Genomic DNA, 23840 nt, shown 5'->3' on the forward strand with positions numbered 1-23840 from the left:
AATCAGTTTCCCTTGGGGGGGGGGGGGAGGAAATAGGTTTCCTTTATTTACACCAGTACATTGTTTATCAATAATGTTCTTTTAGTTCCGAACAAATTGTGAATATTTTTTATACCAAGATTTGTAACTTTGTGGTAGACCTAGTTATTAGCAACCTTAATTAAAAACTGACATGTTTGTTGTACAGTATCGCCAGAACTTGTTTGCGACATGGTGTCAACACCTGCAGCAAGCAGGCTTGCAGTTCCGGCCAGACATCGCACGGACTGAGTATCTATCAAATCCAGATGAGAGGCTTCGTTGGCAGGCTAATGCATTGCCTTCAGATGATCTCTGTACTGAGAATGCGATCATGCTTAAGGTAAAATTTCATAAATTGCTATTGCTCATTCTTCTAACAACTTTTCTTGCACAATGAGTTTTTTTTTTTAAATAATGGGTTGTGTATAAAATATTACTTAGTGTACCCAGTTGTTTCCCCAATTTCCAAAGAGAGACTGTTTTAGAGGTGCTTCTGTCATTGTTCAGGACAAGTGTGCTCTCTAAATAACTAGTCATTAGTGGATGGTGAACACTAATATTCCTCCTTCAAAGTGTACCCCTGTGATTTGCTTTGGAACATACATGCTGTGCCCCACTGTGGTTCACAAATTAAATATTGGCAAATTTGAAAATTAAGTACATCATTTTGTAGCAGTTTGGTAAGGTTATGCACAATATACTGTGCACTCACAAATAATAAGAATCAAGCAGTTGAAAGTGGCAGAGCCTGGTAGTCCTGTCCAGGAAGGTTGCTTGTTGCTAATTTAATAGTATTTTACTGTTCTTTAAAATCGTGTTGCCTGTAATTCCTCTATCGAAGTATACATATTGCTAAAGAATTTTGCAGTATTTACCATCTGTGGTGGTGGTGGTGGTGGTGGTGGTGGAGATAGCTGCACCTATTGTTGTCATCCATGAACCCCACAATTCTTTTTGAATTTGGTAAAATGGTTCTTGAGCCACAAAGAGTTTACATATTTGCTAGTTAATGAATTAGTCAAGTGTCCCATAAATCTTATTCATGATGGATGTGTTGATGTGGAATGCGTAGTTAAATGGAAGTTTTGCGCACACTTCTCAGAGTATTAAATGTTCTTGTGTCTTCATGGTGTGTGTGTGTGTGTGTGTGTGTGTGTGTGTGTGTGTGTGTGTGTGTGGGGGGGGGGGGGGGGGGGGGGGGGGAGTGAGGATGGACCAACCCTGAAATTCATTTGATTAAATGAAGTGCAGCTAAGGTAATATATGCCCTTCAAAAACTTTAATTTACACATGGGAATTGATTTTAATAGAGAACTTCACTCACATAGACATTGTTTTCCTTTCGTGAATAAAAATTGAGCAAGTAAAGTAATTGCGGAAGGGGCACTGCTTGAATCTCCTTCTCGTTAGAACAGTTGTCATTTTTACTGTAAACCATTCTTACCTTTTTGTCCCATTAACAATATATTACCTGCTGAGAAATCACTTTGTTTGGATAATATAACAAACTAGATGTAAGAGTTCTGTAATAAAACTAATAATGTAGTAAGAATATCTTAGCTTGCTTGGTCCAAACCCCCACACCATGCGTCATTTACATTTTAATTTTTGTACTTTTTTGTATGAATGCTTCAGTTTCATTTGTCAGCCCTGCCATAATTGTATTAAAATTTTGATTTAAAAGAAACTACAGACCCATCTATTCTACTAGACTACTGTCTGGTTTCAAGTGCTATGCTTCAGAACAGTGCACAATGTGCTGCAGAATGATATTCATTCCGGAAACAGAACCTAACCCCCCCAGGACAGAGACAAAAGACTGTAAAGCAGGCAGGGATGACTTCTAGACAATATTTCAGCTACACACTTCATCTTTTCCTTTCCTTTTCCAATTTCATTCCTTTAGTTTCTGTTTCTGAAGATACTGTTCGAAATACCATACTGGGTTTATCACAACTGTCTCTTGAAATTGCTCTTGCTTTTGAGTTCTATTCGCTACCATTGATAATCACTGTTCATAAACTTTGCAAATAACACACATCCTTACAACCCCCGGCCCCCCCCCCTCGCACCACCATCACACATACACACACCCTCCACAGCCCAGCAAGGATTTTTCAGAATTTCATTAATTTTTTTTCCCTCATTACTCGTGTTCTATTCTTTTTCATAATGCAAACCAAGTATAGTGAAACCCCCTAGTTTACATTTTTGTGCTGTCCAGACTTAAAAAACGCAATATTGAGGGAAATGGAGAACTGAGGAAAATGTTAAAAACCCCCAAAATATGAGCAAAAACACACATATGTGGCATATCTGATTAAAAATCGCAGTCTGCTCCAATACTTTGTATACAAGGGAAGGAAATGCAATATAATGTTTATATGATAATTTGTGGTAATGGATTTCATCAGTTCTTTTTAAAAAAAAATCAGAGATGTGTAACAGCAAGTATAAGCTCATCAAAAAATTGAAATTGGCATCTGGGTACAAGGTAATCAAGCTATTTGCCGACATGCTACAATAACAAATTATACATTCAAAACACACATTTTAGAAAGATCATCTTTTGTGCTCTCCCAGAAAAAAGCAAAAATTGATGAACATGTTGATTTAAACCCAAAACATCGCAGCAGCGAAGTTGTTAAAGCATAAGCATAAATGCAGACATCTGCTTAGTGACAAATTTTGTCACCATTGCTGTTATTGTTTAATGCTTGCGTTACGAGCCCCACTTCATATGCTCACAACTGTTGGTGTTATTTTTGGCTTTATGAGAGAAACAGAGATATGAAAAAATGAGTTTACTTCCCCAGTTGACATTAGAAGCTTATTAGAAGTCGGTACAGTGAATTTCTGTACAATGTATAAAATGTAAATTTGAAAGAAAACGTCTGTGCTTCAGTTTCGCTTCATGCCCTCTATCACTGCTGCCAATCTTTACAATCTGCAGTGTGTAGTGTGTGCGTGTGGTGCAAGCTATGTATCAGAGTTGTCTACGTATTTGTTGCAAGTGTATTGTCACTTTTGAACACGAAAATCTTCAAAATGTGCTATCACAAAACCCTTGTTCTAGTTCTGTGCAACATCTCTGTCATAGCACACCACCTGCACAAAAAGTATATTTTCAGCACTTCACAAAGTGTTTTCACCCCCTACCTCCACTCCAGTCATTGAAGGGCCACTCCTCTCTCCTCACATCCAGTAGGTGAGCTTGTTTTATGTGTATTAGTTTGGTGTGGTGGCTGCACTTGCTATTGGGAAACTTAACAAGTCACCAGCCAATAAGAATTCACTAGCCAAAAAAGGGCAATGTTTCCTTGATTGTGACACAGCATATTCTTTGAGACTCAGTATTATATATTGATGATTAATATTGTTGCTGAATACAGTACATCGGAAATACGTACAAAAAAATGAGACTGAGTTATAAGTGGCACAAGAAAAGGTGGTGGCAAGGCCCCTTCTTCACGCATTGGCTCAGTCAAGAACACTTCGTATCGACTGTCTCGTTTTTTCATTACTGCTGCAACCTAGTAGTAGTTGTATCATAATAGTGTGGTGAAGCTAAATGTTGCAAGTTGTGTTGGCAGCATCAATCATGGCTTACATTAGTATTTCCTCTCACACGTCCTCTCTCCACAATGGCCTAAAATATATCCTTAACTCTGGTGTTACTCCTGTTGCGAACCATTTGTCTTTTGTGCCACTTATAACTCATTTAGTCACATCAAATGTCAATAGGAAGAAAATGAGACAAAGCCAAGTTAGATGTCAAGTAAGGTTGAGGCAAACATTACTGGGAAGAAACGTAAAATTGAGGAATTTTTAACATTGATCTTATGGGTTTTTCACAGGGGCTATGAATTTATGGTGTAGAATTGTGAAAAATGTAAAATCTGAGAATGTAAAATTGCAGTTCCACTGTATTCATATAGCCTAAGGTTTCATCTTAGAATGGATGTTGCTGAGTATTTTTTCATTATTTTGATAAATTGTGCTGGGAGCTCTGTTACGCCACTGTGATACTGTGTACATTTTCAATATGTAAATAGTGTGTTAGTTGCTGGCATACTTCTGCATAACAGTACCATTTTAATTTAATCTTGCAGCGTTTCAATAGATACCCTCTGATCATTGATCCATCTGGACAAGCAACAGAATTCATACTGAATGAATTCCAGGATAAAAAAATCACTAAGACAAGTTTCCTTGATGACTCTTTCCGCAAGAATTTAGAGTCCGCTTTGCGATTTGGAAACCCCTTATTAGTTCAGGTAAGAATACACCTTCAGTTATTTCATTGTTGTTGAGTGTTACAGAAATTTTTAAAATACTACCTATTGTGTTTCTTGGAGTAATTTATTCATAAATGGGATTTTGAAAGTTGTTTCTTCCTGTAATTTATGGTGATTAGAATAATATTACATTCAAAATTTGGTGTAATTTTTTCATAGGTAATATGAAATGTGCCACAACGTTTGAGAATTAATTTATCAACTATGTGATTTGCCATAAATTTCCACTATGAAAAACTTCTATCTATAATTCAAGTTGTTGCTAGATCTAGCACAGTGTATGGGTATTATTGTAATGGTAATTGACAAAGTATAAACTATTTGAAAGTGTGTAAACAGTTCAACATATTATGGTATCCAATTTCTTGTCGTGGAGGGCTGGACCACAAGACATTTCAAATACTTAGAGTAGACACACAATAAATGTGGCACAATCTTACTTTACTTGAAGTTTCTGTTAGTACCTATGTCTGTTAATAGCTACGTCTGTTAGTACCTACATTTTTAGCAGAACAAATTTCGTAAATATGTGCAGATTTATAATTCTCTTTCTCTTTTTTTTATGTATAGGACGTGGAGAATTATGACCCAATCCTGAACCCTGTCCTCAACAGGGAATTACGACGTACTGGAGGTCGTGTTTTGATTACCCTTGGTGATCAGGACATTGATTTATCGCCTTCTTTTGTTATTTTCCTGTCGACAAGAGATCCAACTGTTGAATTTCCACCAGACATATGCTCAAGGGTGACTTTTGTGAATTTCACAGTCACTCGAAGTTCACTTCAGAGCCAGTGCTTGAATCAGGTCCTAAAAGCAGAACGTCCAGACATTGACGAAAAGAGGTCTGACTTGCTGAAACTACAGGGTATGTTGTCTCTCTCTCTCTCTCTCTCTCTCTCTCTCTCTCTCTCTGTGTGTGTGTGTGTGTGTGTGTGTGTGTGTGTGTGTGTGTGTGTGTGTGTGTGTTGTGAAGGGGCCTAAATGTTGGCAATATTTTTTATGCAATTTACAATAATTAAATAGAGGATTTTAGAAAATGATTACCTTTCATGCAATAGGTGAGTTCCATCTCAGATTGAGGCAGTTGGAGAAATCCCTGCTTCAAGCCCTGAATGATGCTAAAGGAAAGATTCTGGATGATGACAGTGTAATAACAACATTGGAAACGTTGAAACAAGAAGCTGCTGACATCAGCAAAAAAGTGGAGGAGACAGACAAAGTTATAGGTGAAATTGAGACTGTGTCTCAGCAGTATATGCCTCTTTCACAGGTAATGCTAATATCTGAATACTTAACAGGTAATTTTTGAGCCTTTTTGTTACTGATGAATCGACTCATTCTGTTGTAGGCTTGCAGCAACATATACTTCACAATGGATAGCCTGAACCAGATACATTTCTTGTATCAGTATTCTCTGAAGTTCTTTTTGGACATATTTAGTTCAGTTTTACACAATAATCCAAAATTGGCATCTCTCACGGACTACAGGGATCGACTGGGCATAATTACAAAGGACTTGTTTGGTGTAAGTATTACATTGCTGTGATGATTCAGCTTCAGAATTTTTTGATCTAGAGGTGTATTCCCTTCCATCAGTCTTGTGCAGTTCTTGTAATTTATGCCATGCCACAGTACTACAAGCAGCAATAACAGGCTCGGAGGGGAGTAGCCAGCTTGTTTTGATCTTGTGCTTAAACCCCCAGTGTTGCCACATAATGAATTATGATCCAAGGAGTAATTGTCTTTACAGAAATAGGTCCCACAAACACAATGTAAAGTATGCACAGTAACCAGTAATGTTTTTCACTCACTCTGTGATGTTGTCAGCCCCAGGCTATTACTGTATGGCGCAGCAACTGGACTGTTGCGACGCTTGGGAATTCAAGGGACTGTGTCTGAATAACAATCCAAATCAAATCCATTGACCTATGTTCTATAATTGAGGTCACATACATTCAATTACAGTTTTGTGATAGTTTTCTGGCACAGTATTTCTCATTACACATCTAGCCAAGATTGATTATTCATATGTGCTTGCTTGTTGCTGAGACGTTTGACACGCAGAACAAAATTGCATCAATGTGGTTCTAAAAAAATGTTTGACCATTGGAGGCATTTCCTACTGTGCCTTGTGCAGTAATGTACGAGTTTCTTATCACATAAAGCTTGTTACTCAGTAAACCAACACAGCACACATCAGTAGACATACAATCACTGATTTAAAAAATGCACCTTTTTTAGGCATAGCTGATTTCATAATGAGTAATAAATTCTTTACTCATAAAACCAATTCCGAAGTGGAAATGTATGTGTGTTACATTAACAATTGAAATTATGTGAGAGACATGCCATGGCCCTACTGTACATTATTGTACCGGAGCGTGGAAAGTGTATTGTATATTGGGGGACTATTTTACCTCCGGAATATTTTACCCAAGAGGACGCCATCATCATTTAATCATACAGTAAAGCTGCATGCCCTCGGGAAAAATTACGGCCGTAGTTTCCCCTTGCTTTCAGCCGTTCGCAGTACCGGCACAGCAAGGCCGTTTTGGTTATTGCTACAAGGCCAGATCAGTCAGTCATCCAGACTGTTGCCCTTGCAACTACTGAAAGGGCTGCTGCCCCACTTCAGGAACCACACGTTTGTCTGGCCTCTCAACAGATACCCCTCCGTTGTGGTTGTACCTACGGTACGGCTATCTGTATCGCTGAGGCACGCAAGCCTCCCCACCAACGGCAAGGTCCATGGTTCATGGGGAGGTATAATAGTCCCCCATTCGGATCTCCGGGCGGGGACTACTCAAGAGGATGTCGTTATCAGGAGAAAGAAAACTGGCGTTCTACGGATCGGAGCGTGGAATGTCAGATCCCTTAATCGGGCAGGTAGGTTAGAAAATTTAAAAAGGGAAATGGATAGGTTAAAGTTAGATATAGTGGGAATTAGTGAAGTTCGGTGGCAGGAGGAACAAGACTTCTGGTCAGGTGACTACAGGGTTATAAACACAAAGTCTAATAGGGGTAATGCAGGAGTAGGTTCAATAATGAATAGGAAAATAGGAATGCGGGTAAGCTACTACAAATAGCATAGTGAACGCATTATTGTGGCCAAGATAGATACGAAGCCCACACCTACTACAGTAGTACAAGGTTATATGCCAACTAGCTCTGCAGATGATGAAGAAATTGAAGAAATGTATGATGAAATAAAAGAAATTACTCAGATAGTGAAGGGAGACGAAAATTTAATAATCATGGTTGACTGGAATTCGAGTGTAGGAAATGGGAGAGAAGGAAACATAGTAGGTGAGTATGGATTGGGGCTAAGAAATGAAAGAGGAAGCCGCCTGGTAGAATTTTGCACAGAGCACAACTTAATCATAGCTAACACTTGGTTTAAGAATCATGATGGAAGGTTGTATACATGGAAGAACCCTGGAGATACTAAAAGGTATCAGATAGATTATATAATGGCAAGACAGAGATTTAGGAACCAGGTTTTAAATTGTAAGACATTTCCAGGGGCAGATGTGGACTCTGACCACAATCTATTGGTTATGACCTGTAGATTAAAACTGAAGAAACTGCAAAAAGGTGGGAATTTAAGGAGATGGGACCTGGATAAACTGAAAGAACCAGAGGTTGTACAGAGTTTCAGGGAGAGCATAAGGGAACAATTGACAGGAATGGGGGAAAGAAATACAGTAGAAGAAGAATGGGTAGCTTTGAGGGATGAAGTAGTGAAGGCAGCAGAGGATCAAGTAGGTAAAAAGACGAGGGCTAGTAGAAATCCTTGGGTAACAGAAGAAATATTGAATTTAATTGATGAAAGGAGAAAATATAAAAATGCAGTAAATGAAGCAGGCAAAAAAGAATACAAACGTCTCAAAAATGAGATCGACAGGAAGTACAAAATGGCTAAGCAGGGATGGCTAGAGGACAAATGTAAGGATGTAGAGGCTTATCTCACTAGGGGTAAGATAGATACTGCCTACAGGAAAATTAAAGAGACCTTTGGAGATAAGAGAACCACTTGTATGAACATCAAGAGCTCAGATGGAAACCCAGTTCTAAGCAAAGACGGGAAAGCAGAAAGGTGGAAGGAGTATATAGAGGGTCTATACAAGGGCGATATACTTGAGGACAATATTATGGAAATGGAAGAGGATGTAGATGAAGATGAAATGGGAGATACGATACTGCGTGAAGAGTTTGACAGAGCACTGAAAGACCTGAGTCGAAACAAGGCCCCCGGAGTAGACAACATTCCATTGGAACTACTGACGGCCTTGGGAGAGCCAGTCCTGACAAAACTCTACCATCTGGTGAGCAAGATGTATGAAACAGGCGAAATACCCTCAGACTTCAAGAAGACTATAATAATTCCAATCCCAAAGAAAGCAGGTGTTGACAGATGTGAAAATTACCGAACAATCAGCTTAATAAGCCACAGCTGCAAAGTACTAACACGAATTCTTTACAGACGAATGGAAAAACTAGTAGAAGCCGACCTCGGGGAAGATCAGTTTGGATTCCGTAGAAATACTGGAACACGTGAGGCAATACTGACCTTACGACTTATCTTAGAAAATACATTAAGGAAAGGCAAACTTACATTTCTAGCATTTGTGGACTTAGAGAAAGCTTTTGACAATGTTGACTGGAATACTCTATTTCAAATTCTAAAGGTGGCAGGGGTAAAATACAGGGAGCGAAAGGCTATATACAATTTGTACAGAAACCAGATGGCAGTTATAAGAGTCGAGGGACATGAAAGGGAAGCAGTGGTTGGGAAGGGAGTAAGACAGGGTTGTAGCCTCTCCCTGATGTTATTCAATCTGTATATTGAGCAAGCAGTAAAGGAAACAAAAGAAAAATTTGGAGTAGGTATTAGAATCCATGGAGAAGAAATAAAAACTTTGAGGTTCGCCGATGACATTGTAATTCTGTCAGAGACAGCAAAGGACTTGGAAGAGCAGTTGAACGGAATGGATGGTGTCTTGAAGGGAGGATATAAGATGAACATCAACAAAAGCAAAACAAGGATAATGGAATGTAGTCGAATTAAGTCGGGTGATGCTGAGGGAATTAGATTAGAAAATGAGACACTTAAAGTAGTAAAGGAGTTTTGCTATTTGGGGAGCAAAATAACTGATGATGGTCGAAGTAGAGAGGATATTAAATGTAGACTGGCAATGGCAAGGAAAGCGTTTCTGAAGAAGAGAAATTTGTTAACATCGAGTATAGATTTAAGTGTGAGGAAGTCATTTCTGAAAGTATTTGTATGGAGTGTAGCCATGTATGGAAGTGAAACATGGACGGTAAATAGTTTGGACAAGAAGAGAATAGAAGCTTTTGAAATGTGGTGCTACAGAAGAATGCTGAAGATTAGATGGGTAGATCACATAAGTAATGAGGAAGTATTGAATAGGATTGGGGAGAAGAGAAGTTTGTGGCACAACTTGACTAGAAGAAGGGATCAGTTGGTAGGACATGTTCTGAGGCATCAAGGGATCACCAATTTAGTATTGGAGGGCAGCGTGGAGGGTAAAAATCATAGGGGGAGACCAAGAGATGAATACACTAAGCAGATTCAGAAGGATGTAGGTTGCAGTAGGTACTGGGAGATGAAGAAGCTTGCACAGGATAGAGTAGCATGGAGAGCTGCATCAAACCAGTCTCAGGACTGAAGACAACAACAACAACAACAACAACAACAACAACAACAACACTTGATCGAGGTCCGCGTCACTTTCCATTTTTGACCAGACGTAACGTCTGAGAAAAGAAAGAAAGAATAATAATAATAATAATAATAATAATAATAATACAAATAAAGGTGTTTTTCAGGATATGCTTCCTGCAACCACTCTAGAAGGAAAACAAAGACAGAGGATGAGATGGTCAGATGAAGTTATTCGACACCTCATGTTCTGTTATTACCAAGCAACAAACTTAGGAACCAACACAACTGGATACAGATCACAAGTATACACAACATTTATTACCAGATACCCAGAATTAAAATTTTCAACAGAACAATGACTAGCTGATCAGATCCGTATAATAATCAAAAATAACAGGATACCCCAGTCAGAATTAGAAAACATCAAACTACAAGTACAACAAATACTGGAACAAAATAATGTGCAATCAAAAGAAGAAGAAAATACAGTAATGGACTTAAACATCCCAGAGCAAACAAACAAAGAACAACATGCATCAATTAAGCAATCAGAGGAAAACGAAATATTAAAACAAGCACAAATAGAACACGAAGTGACACACATGTTAGATATAGAAGAAAAATTTCAGCTGACACATATAGAATACAAAGACACAAATACAGACATTAGACCATTCTTGCATATACCACCAAATAACCCACAAGTCGAAACTACAACAACAACAACAACTATCAACACAATCATACACAACAAAATAAACGAAAATACAACTATGGAAGAGTTACAACTACTGGTTTATATAGGAGCACTCACTACACTAAATACACACACTAGGCAGAGATCAGAACCAACCAAAACACAGAAGAAACCCACAAAACCAGCATGGCAACACAGGCTACAAATCAGAATAACTGAGAAAAGACATCGGACAGCTAACACAATTTATAAGAAATGAAGTATCAGACAAAAAACGAAAAAGGTTAGGTAAAATCTCATAACAAGAAGTGATAGAGCAATTAGATGAAAAGAAGCAGAAATTACAAGTATTGGCCAAACAACTTAGAAGATACAAAAAAGGTGAAAATAGAAGGAAACAAAACCAAACAATCAACACGAACCAAAATAAATTTTACCAGACATTAGACAACACACACATTAAAATAGACAATCCACCAAACATAACAGGCATGGAACACTTCTGGAGCAACATATGGTCAAACCCAGTACAACATGACAGGCATGCACGGTGGATATAAGCAGAAACAGACACATACAAGATGATACCACAAATTCCTGAAGTGATGCATGAAGTCACCTGAGCAATTAATTCTACTCTCAATTGGAAAGCCTCTGGAAAAGATAAAATAGCAAATTTCTGGCTAAAGAAGTTCACCTCAACACATTCACATCTTACTAAATTATTTAACAGTTATATTGCAGACCCATACACATTTCCTGATACACTTACACAAGGAATAACTTATCTGAAACCTAAAGATCAAGCAGACACAGCAAACCCAGCTAAATATCGCCCCATAACATGCCTACCAACAATATACAAAATATTAACTTCAGTCATTACACAGAAATTAATGACACATACAACACAGAACAAAATTATAAATGAAGAACAAAAAGGCTGTTGCAAAGGAGCACAAGGATGTAAAGAGGAACTGATAATAGATGCAGATGTGACATATCAAGCTAAAACTAAACAAAGGTCGCTACACTACGCATACATTGATTACCAAAAAGCTTTTGATAGCGTACCCCACTCATGGTTACTACAAGTGTTGGAAATATGCAAAGTAGATCCTAAATTGATACAGTTCTTAAACATAGTAATGAAAAATTGGAAAACCACACTTAATATCCAAACAAATTCAAATAATATCACATCACAGCCAATACAGATTAAGCGTGGAATATACCAAGGAGACTCATTAAGTCCTTTCTGGTTCTGCCTTGCTCTGAACCCACTATCCAACATGCATAAATAATACAAATTATGGATACAATAATACTGGAACATACCAACACAAAATCACACATTTGCTATACATGGATGATCTAAAACTACTGGCAGCAACAAATCAACAACTCAACCAATTACTAAAGATAACAGAAGTATTCAGCAATGATATAAATTTGGCTTTTGGAACAGACAAATGTAAGAAAAATAGCATAGTCAAGGGAAAACACACTAAACAAGATTATTACGTATTGGGTAACCACAGCGACTGCATAGAAGCGATGGAAAAAACAGATGCCTACAAATATCTAGGATACAGACAAAAAAATAGGAATAGATAATACAAATATTAAAGAAGAACTAAAAGAAAAATATAGACAAAGACTAACAAAAATACTGAAAACAGAATTGACAGCAACAAACAAGACAAAAGCTATAAATACTTATGCTATACCAATATTGACCTACTCATTTGGAGTAGTGAAATGGAGTAACACAGACCTAGAAGTACTCAATACACTTACATGATCACAATGCCACAAATATGGAATACATCACATACATTCAGCAACAGAAAGATTCACATTAAGCAGAAAGGAAGGAGGAAGGGGATTTATCGACATAAAAAACCTAAATTATGGACAGGTAGACAATTTAAGAAAATTCTTTATAGAACAAGCAGAAACTAGTAAAATACACAAAGCAATCACTCATATAAATACATCGGCTACACCACTGCAATTTCATAACCACTTCTACAACCTTTTAGATCACATAACATCAACAGATACAAAGAAAGTAAGTTGGAAAAAGAAAACACTACATGGCAAGCACCCGTATCATCTAACACAGCCACACATCGATCAAGACGCATCCAACACATGGCTAAGAAAAGGCAATATATACAGTGAGACGGAAGGATTCATGATTGCAATACAGGATCAAACAATAAACACCAGATATTAGAGCAAGCATATTATTAAAGATCCCAATACCACAACAGATAAATGCAGACTTTGCAAACAACAAATAGAAATAGTAGATCACATCACAAGTGGATGTACAATACTAGCAAATACAGAATACCCCAGAAGACATGACAATGTAGCGAAAACAATACATCAACAACTGGCCATACAACATAAACTAATAAAACAACACGTTCCCACATACAAGTATGCACCACAAAATGTACTGGAGAATGATGAATAAAAATTATACTGGAACAGAACCATTATAACAGATAAAACACCACCACATAACAAACCTGACATCATACTCACCAATAAAAAGAAGGAATTAACACAACTAATCGAAATATCCATACCCAATACAACAAATATACTGAAGAAAACAGGAGAAAAAATTGAAAAATACATCCAACTGGCTGAGGAAGACAAGGACATGTGGCATCAGGATAAAGTTGACATTGTACCAATTATACTATCAACTACAGGAGTCATACCACACAATATCCACCAGTACATCAACGCAATACAGCTACATCCAAGTGTGTATATACAACTACAGAAATCTGTAATTATTGATACATGTTCAATTACCCTAAAGTTCCTAAATTCAATGTAATGGTTATAATAGAAGGAAACATTCCACGAAGGAAAAATATACCTAAAAACAAAGATGATGTGACTTACCAAATGAAAGTGCTGGCAGGTCGACAGACACACAAACGAACACAAACATACACACAAAATCCAAGCTTTCGCAACAAACTGTTGCCTCATCAGGAAAGAGGGAAGGAGAGGGAAAGACGAAAGGATGTGGGTTTTAAGGGAGAGGGTAAGGAGTCATTCCAGTCCCGGGAGCGGAAAGACTTACCTTAGGGGGAAAAAAGGACGGGTATACACTCGCACACACACACACATCCATCCACACATATACAGACACAAGCAGACATATTTAAAGATGTCTGCTTGTGTCTGTATATGTGTGGATGGATATGTGTGTGTGTGCGAGTGTATACCCGTCCTTTTTTCCCCCTAAGGTAAGTCTTTCCGCTCCCGGGACTGGAATGACTCCTTACCCTCTCCCTTAAAACCCACATCCTTTCGTCTTTCCCTCTCCTTCCCTCTTTCCTGATGAGGCAACAGTTTGTTGCGAAAGCTTGGATTTTGTGTGTATGTTTGTGTTCGTTTGTGTGTCTGTCGACCTGCCAGCACTTTCATTTGGTAAGTCACATCATCTTTGTTTTTAGGTATAAATTCAATGTAACATATACCACACAGTTAAAAGGAAGTCGCACTTGATCAAGGTCCGCGTCACTTTCCATTTTTAACCAGACGTAACGTCTGAGACAGGTTTTCTTTCATAATAATAATAATAATAATAATAATAATAATAATAATAATAATAAATTATACCTGTGCAACTGTAGAGGCGAGTCATGTGTAGTGCAGTTTACCTAAGTTAGGGATCTAAATAGAAACAACTTTATAATTTTGTTCAGTTTATCTGAACTTTTGTCCTTCCTCACGTAGTTTAATTAGCAACCTTCTGTAGGTGCTTCGATGTGCTTATGAGAACTTCGAAAAGTTTTGTAATTCCAAAAATAATTGTTTGAAATGATCAAACATTTATTTGCAGGTCTGTTACGAACGTGTTGCTCGTGGTATGCTGCACAATGATCGCATTTCGTTTGCCTTATTGCTGTGCCGCATATTCCTGAAAGGTGTCCCGAATCAACCAAGTCTGGACCAAGAATTTACTTTCTTCCTTAGGGGTAAAGAGGGTGTCATTACTACAAAGACTCCTGTTGTTGAAGGACTGAATTCTGAGCAGCTAGAGGCACTTTTCCGCTTATCGTTAAGGTAAGAACTGCATATGAAGACCTACCTTTTGTATTGGCGCACTGAAACTTTAATTTATGCAAATAAACATTTCGTGTGAACGTGCAATTCTGTCTGTACAGATAAAGTATTCTAGTGAAATGTATCTACAGAGACGTCCTTTTTTTTTTAGGTTACCATCTTTCAAGAATTTAATTGAAAAAATAGAATCTCTGCCTGAATTTGCATCATGGTTGCAACAGAGCACACCTGAACAGTGTGTTCCTCAGTTGTGGCAGGAGGAGAAGCCAGTTAATGCTGTAACAGCTGCTATGTATCAGCTGCTGATAATACAGGCAAGTCAAACATTTTTTTACAATATAACATTTCTGTGCTACTCTGTACCTCTCCATTATCTGTGTGCTTCCCTTCCCTTCCCTTCCCACCACCCCTGGTCCCTCTTGCTCTCCTCTGCCCCTCCCTCACTGTGATTGGTGTGACTATTCTATTTTGGTTACTTTTACAAGTATAACTCTATGGTTTTTCTTCCTCTCTCACAGCCTGTGTCACTGCTGATAATTAAGAAGTGGTCTTGGATATGTGTAGACTGAAAACAAAAACAGAGCCAAAATTTTAAGTTCTGAGAAACTCGATAAAAACATTGTCTTTATAACAGTTTTTGATATTTTTCAAAAGAAAATGTAAAAAATTCGGGAGCCCATAAGTAGAAAACCCATGAAAACTTTGTTGCCTTGGATTATTATTTTTGTAATTACTACTTTTGTCTGAACATTTCATGAAAAGAAGTAGGTGCCAAGTTCCGTGTCCTTAAAACGGAGCTAAGTGCCCATTATGTAAGGCAAAATATACAGTTCCAGAGTAAGCAGACAACAGGTTATGGATAACATATTGGTAAAGAAAGAAGAAAACAGTTTTATGTTTTATACATGATGATGAAATTAAATCTTAAATAGTTGGCTCTAACTAAAAAATAGTGTTCTTGAAAACTTTGTTATTAAAAAATTTGAAAAAAAGAGAAAGAAATAGGAAAGTGTAGGGTACATTAGTGTCCAGTTGCCTAAAAAAAAAGGCTATAAAAATTTAAATAAGTAAAGTGTGCCTCAGGCCATGGATACTGTATTAGTTCAGTGTAAAAAGGTTTTTTCTCCTTTAGGTACAGAATTTTTCTCCTCCTCCTCCTCTTGCTCTTGCTGTTGCTGTTGCTCTTGCTCTTCAGGCACCAATCTTGATATCATTCCCAGCTGTGGCAGATGAGTTTTTTGTATAGTTTGTTACCCCTCTTTTAAACATGTTTTTCACCCAATGTTTAATGACACACTTCCTGGCTTGACCTTGGTATTGAGACACATCTCTTTATTTTTAATGTCTCTGAATCTGATATGCAACTGATCATTTCATTGCCTCCCCAGCCACTCGAGCTGTGTTAAAAAAAAAAAAAAAAAAAGCAACGACAAAAAAAAAAAAACACACACACACACACACACACACACACACACTTGGGGGGGGGGGGGAGGGGAGAGAGAGGGAGAGAGAGAGAGAGAGAGAGAGAGAGAGAGAGACAATGGTTGCCGTCAGCCAAGTGGAAACTGTAGTGTAATGGGTTTGGTTACAATGTGTTCCACTCCATGTACTGTCTGTCACCCTGTTGATATAAGCGAAAACTTTACCTCAATTATCTTGTTTTCACAGTTATCTCTGTTACTTTCTGTAGTGGACCTGCTATGCCATGCTGCTCTGTGGCTTATTAACCTTTTACAGTTGGGGCGGGTGCTGAAAGAGAGATCCAGTCCATTCAACCTACTAAATGACGTAACCAATTTTGTGGAAACTGTTCTTTATTTTACATGCAGTGTTTATGTGTACAGCTTCCATTACAATGGTCGGTGAACAGATCTGTTGTAACTAGCAGCTCCAAACAGATCATGACGTATGTCAGTCTACCAATCTGACATTTTAGAACAAACCAACAGTCCTCGTTTATGATCTTCAGATGTTTGGGGGTTGACGTAGTTGTCTGCGCGCTTTGCACTGTGGCTTCCAAGGCACTGCCAAGCTGCTGTGCTAAAGTGTAAGTGGGCCTCCACAGGAGGTGGAGACGTGTGCTCAATCACGGAAAATAATGAGAATTTATTTTTGCGGCACTTGACCGAATTTTTAATTTCAGTCAATGTGTTGCAGTTAAACTGAAAAATTAATTTCTGTTGTTTTCAAATGTAATAAAAAGTTAACAAATATGTCTTCCATCAGCAGTTTCGTGAATGGCTGAAGTTATTGGCTGTGCTTGTCTCTTTCTCAGGCATTCCGCCCAGATCGTGTGATAGCTGCCAGTCAGCTGTTGGTATCTGCGGTGTTAGGGGAAGACTTCATGCCAGCTGCAGAGAAAGAATTGGATCTGGCGGCTAGTGTAGAAACTGAGCTAAAAGCAAATGTTCCTGCCCTGTTATGCTCTGTGCCAGGCTTTGATGCCTCAGGAAGAGTGGATGATCTGGCTGCTGAACTGAGCAAACCTATTGCAAGTATTGCCATTGGTTCTGCTGAAGGTTTCAGCCAAGCTGAACGTGCCATTAATATGGCAGTGAAGACAGGAAGGTAAGTCATTTCAAATGTAATTTGCAAATTTTAAGTAGCCTATAAATTTTATGAGTAAATATTAAAAATTCTATTTTCTCAAAATATACATTCATGCAAAATTTTTAGTAAGTTTGCAAGGCAAACATGCTGAGCAGTGCTCTTTCCAAAACAGTAGTAAGTAATAAAAGCAATTTTATGTTAAAATACTTAAGTGCGTACTGTGTACAGGCTGACTAAGACAGATACTGGGTATTGTGAGGCTATCTATCTTTGGACAGTTCTGTAATACATGTCATTTTGAACGGCTGCCTAGTTTTGAACTGATCTTCTACCGGCATTTCAAAGTTCCCAGCATGAATTACAATAACATACGCCATTGATTTGAGTGTGAGCAGTAAATTATAAATGGAGAAATCAAAGCAAGAGCAGCTTGGCAAGTGCCCAAATTGCAAGACACATGTAACAGTTCTGGTTAATTTTGACAAGGCTGTTTTGAGGCACACTGTATTTGAAATGTACACAAATGACAAATACGCTGTGGCCCATTGACTTTTAAAAATCATGAATGAGAAAATTGGCTTCAACGATAGTGTTACGAAGTTTAAGACATTGGTTTAAGAAATTTTTTAATGGAAAACCGTGTCATTACTGCAAACGTGATACCTACTTATTAGGAAAATGCATGCAATAAGGAAAGGTGGTAATTTAACAGTATATTACTTTGATGAACCTTTATAGGAAAAATCAGAACAATGGTTTCCAACCTGGGAGTAAGTGCCCAAAGGGGTAAAATGAAACACTGGGCAGGGTGGTTGGTTAACTGTATCAGTATCACTACCTCATTACACCAATAAATGTGAGGTAGGTAAATAATTGTAAAATTGTCAAATATCAACATCAATGCTGATACATTAGATGAGAAAGAGCATCAGGTGATAAAATTAGTTTCCTATTCAAGTACCAACTGTTGTGTTAGAACCTGATAATTTACAGCACATGAATAGCTGAGCTGATAAGAGTGGATGTGAAAGTTGCTTTCTTATTTTTATATGTACCACTGTGCATAATAAATGACATACAAACTTGCAGGCATAATCATGGTTGCTGTGAAGTTGAAGAAATTTATGATAAGGAAAATCCATACAGAAATCTGAGATGTATTTTGTAACAATATTGTAATTAACATGAAAAGAGAGAATTACAATTCTGCCATCAGACAAGGGCAATGCTACAGTCCTAATGCCACATGTGGTCTGTAATAAGATTATTTTTGATCTCTTGAATGACTTTGTCGCCAGACAGATAGTGTCAACCCTACCAGTGCAATTGAAAGGAAGATGACAGTTCTTCTCAATGAGTCAGGCTTGTCTCATATGGTTACTAAGTGTGTGTCTGTCACAAAGACTATATGCCCTTCCTAAGTAAACAAGGAAGGCATTACTCTTATGCACCTACATAGCAACTGTCAAAATACCTGAAACACATTCTCAGTGACAGTTCAAGAAAAATTTTTCCGCACAAGCGACATATCACTTTAATCCCCCCTCCCCCATTCCATTTCTCGCCATGTCAGTTGCCATTCCTTGGATTCTTGGTAAAGACATTTATAAATAAATCTAAATGAGGCAGAAATGAATTTGGACATCTCTGGTGCTCACTTCAGCTTGGCACCCCCAAGTGGCCGCTTCTGTTGCTTTGTTCTTAAACTAGACCTGATCAGTGAATATGAATATGTGGAAACATCACATTTGCAACACCACTCACTTTTTTGTGTTACCTCAGTTAACTGTGGCTCCATAATATTGATGTCATGGTCAACATCAATGTGGTCTGCCTCTTCGAAAGTCCAACTTCCTGACTTCTTGGTATTAATAGCCAAAACATTTGATTACATTTCTGAACTTTTTAGGCAAGTTCTAATGCCAGTTTATTTCCTATTTGATTGCATACAGGGTGCATCAAAAAGAATCATCAGATTAAAAAAAAAATCGTAACTATTATGTTGTTTGAGATATTTGCATGAACAACATACTGTCGGAAAGGCAAACTTAAGTGTTTTACATGGTTCCTGCTAGGTAGCTGCAGTGTGTGCTCACTTCAGTTCTAGTAAAACTGGTGTCAGGACAACGGAAAGCATTTTGTTCTACGTTTTGCGCAGTGTGCGTCAGTAATAACAGTTCAGCGTGACTTTCGTACTATATATGGTGTGGATACTTCTACAGCACAGATCATTAGACAATTACATGAACAATTCTGAGAAATGTGTTGCTTGTGTGAAAGCAAATCACCAGGCCGTCTGTGTCTGACACAGACACTGAACGCATCTGCAATAGTTTCACAAGGAGTCCGCAGAAATCTGTTTGCCTTGCAGCTTAGCAGCTCAGGATGCCCCCAATGTCCATCTGGCATGTGTTGCATTGAAGATTACACATAAAACCATACAGATTTCAGCTACTGCAAGCTTTTCATGAAGGTGTCAAACAACAACGTGGGGAGTTCTACCAGTTTTGTTCTTGGAAAAATGGATGTTGACAGTTTTCTTCCTCACTTAGTGTTTAGTGACAAGGCAACATTCTTTTAAATAGAAAAGTGAACAGTCATAATGTGAGAACATGGGGTATGGAAGAACAAATTGTACAACATGAGAGGGACTCTTCAAAATTTAATGTGTTTTGTGCAGTTTCATGGGGAAAGGTGTATGGTCCATTTTTCATTGCTGAGAACACTGTTACAGGAAGCACATATCTCGATATGCTTGAGAACTGTCTTTTTCCATACTTGGAGACTGATTTGAATGATTTCATTATGAACAGGATGGGGCACTGCCACACAGGCATCTGGAAGTGCAGGAATTGTTAAATCGAAGGATTACCGAACGATGCTTCAGTCGCACTGGACCAAATGATTCAGCTTTACATTACTGGCTTCCAAGGTCACTGGACCTGATTGTGTGATTATTTCTTGTGGGGGGGTTTATGGAAGACTTTGCTTATGTGCCTCCATTACCAACAACAATAAATGAATGAATCGAGACATCGCGTAACAGCAGCTGTAGAAGCTGTAACTCAAGACACGCTAGCTGCAGTGTGGAAACAATTTGAATACCACATTGACATATACCGCATTGACGTATACCGCACGTATCAAGGGGTGCCTATTGAATACCTATGAAAAGGTATGGAAAATACGTTTTCAGTTTCCCTTTCATCAAAACACAAAATTCATCGTGTACGTTCATTAGTTTCAGAAATATAGACATGCCAAACCGTATGATTCTTTTTGATAAACTCTGTGTTGTGAACATTGTGAACAAACTGATGGCATGGCGATAGGTAGTCAGATATTGCCTGTCTTGGCAAACTTACAGATGGAGCACTTGGCAAAGACACCAGAATCCACAAAGTTCAAACCAACGTGTTTTTATTGATATGTGGACACCAAATTTGTTGTGTATCCTCATGGAATGGAAAATGACTTGAAGATTTCCTTGAATATTTAAATTCTATCCTTGGAACTCTGTCATTGGACTTGCTAGTTAAGAGAGAACTGGATGGATCTCTGTCATAGTGTATGCAGGAAACACACACACACACACACACACACACACACACACACACACACACACACACAGATCTGTATCTCCATGTCTCAAGTCTCCATCATTGGTTGCAAAGAAATTGGATGCTAGACTCTGGTCTATAGAGGTTGAATGCTTTCAGACTAGGAGTGTCTCACCTAAGAATTAAAACACAATCATCAAATTTAGCAGCCATTGCAGTCAATATTTAAAACATTTGAGCAAGAGGTTCATTCTAGGACAAACAGAAGCCAAAAATCACTTGCTTACCTTGAGATGGCCCATTATCCAGAAGTTCAGTAATGTCCTATGGAAACATGTCGTCCAATATATTCTGCTCCTGTCAACAAAGATTAAAAATAAATCTTTGTAGTGTTAAACAGGATGTCGGTCTCAGAAAGCCTTGTGTGCACCGTATTTACTCGAATCTAAGCCGCACTCGAATCTAAGCCGCACCTGAAAAATGAGACTCGAAATAAAGGGAAAAAAAAAAAAAAAAAAATTCCCGAATCTAAGCCGCACCTGAAATCTGAGACTCGAAACTCAAGGGGAGAGAAAAGTTTTAGGCCGCACCTCCAAATCGAAACAAGGTTGGTCCATTGTAATATGAGACACAATTTAGGTCGAATGAATGACGATACAGCTACAGTAGTTTGGTTCGAGTCGTAAGCTTAGCAGTTAAGCTTTACCAGGTAGTCATTGCTATGCATCAGGCTCTCCGTCCGTATTTATACGGGTACCCTTCCTTTTTCACATGCTTCGTCTGGTTTGAATCGATTGCTTATTTTGCTTTGATCTGATAAGTGCCGTTTTCTTTGTTATCGGTGTTTACGTCAGTCACTCTTAGCTGAAAATGCATTACTGTACAGTGTCACGCATTGTTTGTCGCATTCTGATAGTGCGTGTTTACGGCCTCTCGCCGCTCGCGGCATGGCTTACTTTTGTGCACGCTACCGCCGCTTACAATTAAAAAAAAAAGAGAGGAATCGTCTCATTAGCGAAACAATGGCAAGAGACTGCTATTTGTTGTTACTTACACTGCTGCTTTCTTTGATAATGATCAACAAGAACCAAATAATAGACTGCGTATTATACAACATGTTCTGAACGAGAGTTAGGCAAAAATTTTTCTCCATTTGAAAATCTTTGCGCCCGCTTCTTTAGTACATCAAATTCTGCACAGAAATTAGAGTCATCTTAGATTTAAAAATCTAGTCAGTTGCCGTGCTTCATTTCTGACTATATCACTATTAGGCATAAGAATAATACGAATATAGACATGACACGATACGTATATTCTTCCGCGTTTGCTATTGTCTCACTCAAGTTTCGTAGTTTATTAGGCAGACAGGATTTAAATGAGATAGCAGCAAACACGAAAGAATACATGGCAAAATGTTTAAATTCGTGGTGAAGAGAATACTGCATGTGATTCACATTTCATCAGGTTCCTATTAGCAACCATCTATTCTCACAGGTAGGAAAAAATTCAGAATGTAGAGTTGGCCATATTGACAAACATCCCAAACAGTCTTGCCAGTCGGATTTTAGTAGTACATTTAAATTGTGCTACATTCGAAGATGAACAATACGGAATTTGTATTTGCTTCGTTGGATAATGTATGAAAATGCAGTGGTTGAAACTCGAGGCGGAGAAAAAAAGCTCGTCTTTCACCCTTTTTTATTTTTTTAAATGACGCAGAGGTTTTGGCACCCGTATTTATCTTTGTGCCTACAAGGCATGCCTGTGTAGCGCTACATATATTAGACGGCAGAAGTTAGTTGTGGCGGCACCTACCAACATTTTTCTGAACTTCCGCTTGCTTTGCACTCGATTCTAAGCCGCAGGCGGTTTTTTGGATTACAAAAACCGGAAAAAAAGTGAGGCTTAGATTTGAGTATTTACGGTACTCTATTCCTTGTGAATGTGGCACCTCATATGTAGAACAAGCTGTGAGAACAGTCAAGGAGAGGTCTAAGGAACATTGGCAACACACTCAACTAAAATAAGCAATCAGATCAGCTGTCATCAAGCACTGCTTTGAACATAATCATGAAATGAAATGAAATGTAATGAGACCAGTACTGTGGTGCAAATATGAAGTTCCTGGGCAGCGTGATTAAGGAGTCTACCGAAGTAAAAAAAATGCCACAAAACCTAACAGGAAAGTAGGTTTCAGTTTACACAAGGGCTGTGTCAGAAACAGCATCACATGTAGTGTAATTAATGTGCTGAATTCTTGTATAGATCAACAGTTTGAAGAGCGTGCCATAGAGCTGGCTTTAAATAATTCTTACATAGCAGTAGTAGCTTTATACAGGGCACCTTCAGTTACCTTTAGCCTTTTTTTTAAAAAAAAAAAAAAGTTAGAGGCACTCTTAATATACATGTTTAAACTTGGCAGAGATGTCATAGTTGTTGGAGACTTCAATGCAAATTTACTAACGAACTCCAGAGACAGAATAGATCTTGAGAATTTGATGTCCTCATGTAATCTTGCTTCTGTTGTAAATTTTCTCACCAGAATAACTTCACGAACAAAATCATTAATTGATAATGTATTTATTGACACAACCAAGATTGATGATATAGCTGTTAGGCAAGTCCTGAATGGTCTCTCTGACCATGATGGACAGAGACTCACCATTAACAGTTCAAGTATTTGTGAGATCAATAGTTATCCCAGCTGGAAAATTACTAGGAAATCTACTGATGAAACTACTGAGATCTTTAAATCACGTCTCCAAAATGTAGACTGGGGTCCGGTATATAATTTAGAAAATGCCAATTCCAAATAAAACCTTTTCAGTAATGAAGTGGCTCTAATATTTGAGAGTACCTTCCCAAAAAGAATACATAAAACCCATACTAAAAAATCCACCACTGGAATTAGGATTTCTTGC

General features: G+C 38.1%; 1 protein-coding gene across 3 annotated transcripts in view; it reads left to right on the top strand.

Moving 5' to 3' along the window:
- The window catches only part of LOC126176887 (dynein heavy chain, cytoplasmic), a 228059-nt gene that overhangs the window by 179473 nt on the left and 24746 nt on the right, over positions 1 to 23840 (top strand). For all 3 annotated transcript variants that reach the window (XM_049924087.1, XM_049924088.1, XM_049924089.1), the window contains 8 exons: positions 188 to 361; positions 4134 to 4298; positions 4890 to 5187; positions 5381 to 5592; positions 5671 to 5847; positions 14586 to 14809; positions 14961 to 15123; positions 17085 to 17377. In XM_049924087.1, coding sequence (XP_049780044.1) covers positions 188 to 361; positions 4134 to 4298; positions 4890 to 5187; positions 5381 to 5592; positions 5671 to 5847; positions 14586 to 14809; positions 14961 to 15123; positions 17085 to 17377 — 1706 coding nt within the window. The remainder of the gene's footprint in view (positions 1 to 187; positions 362 to 4133; positions 4299 to 4889; positions 5188 to 5380; positions 5593 to 5670; positions 5848 to 14585; positions 14810 to 14960; positions 15124 to 17084; positions 17378 to 23840) is intronic.

Source organism: Schistocerca cancellata, chromosome 3 (genome assembly GCF_023864275.1).
Source record: "Schistocerca cancellata isolate TAMUIC-IGC-003103 chromosome 3, iqSchCanc2.1, whole genome shotgun sequence".
Classification (NCBI taxonomy): domain Eukaryota; kingdom Metazoa; phylum Arthropoda; class Insecta; order Orthoptera; family Acrididae; genus Schistocerca; species Schistocerca cancellata.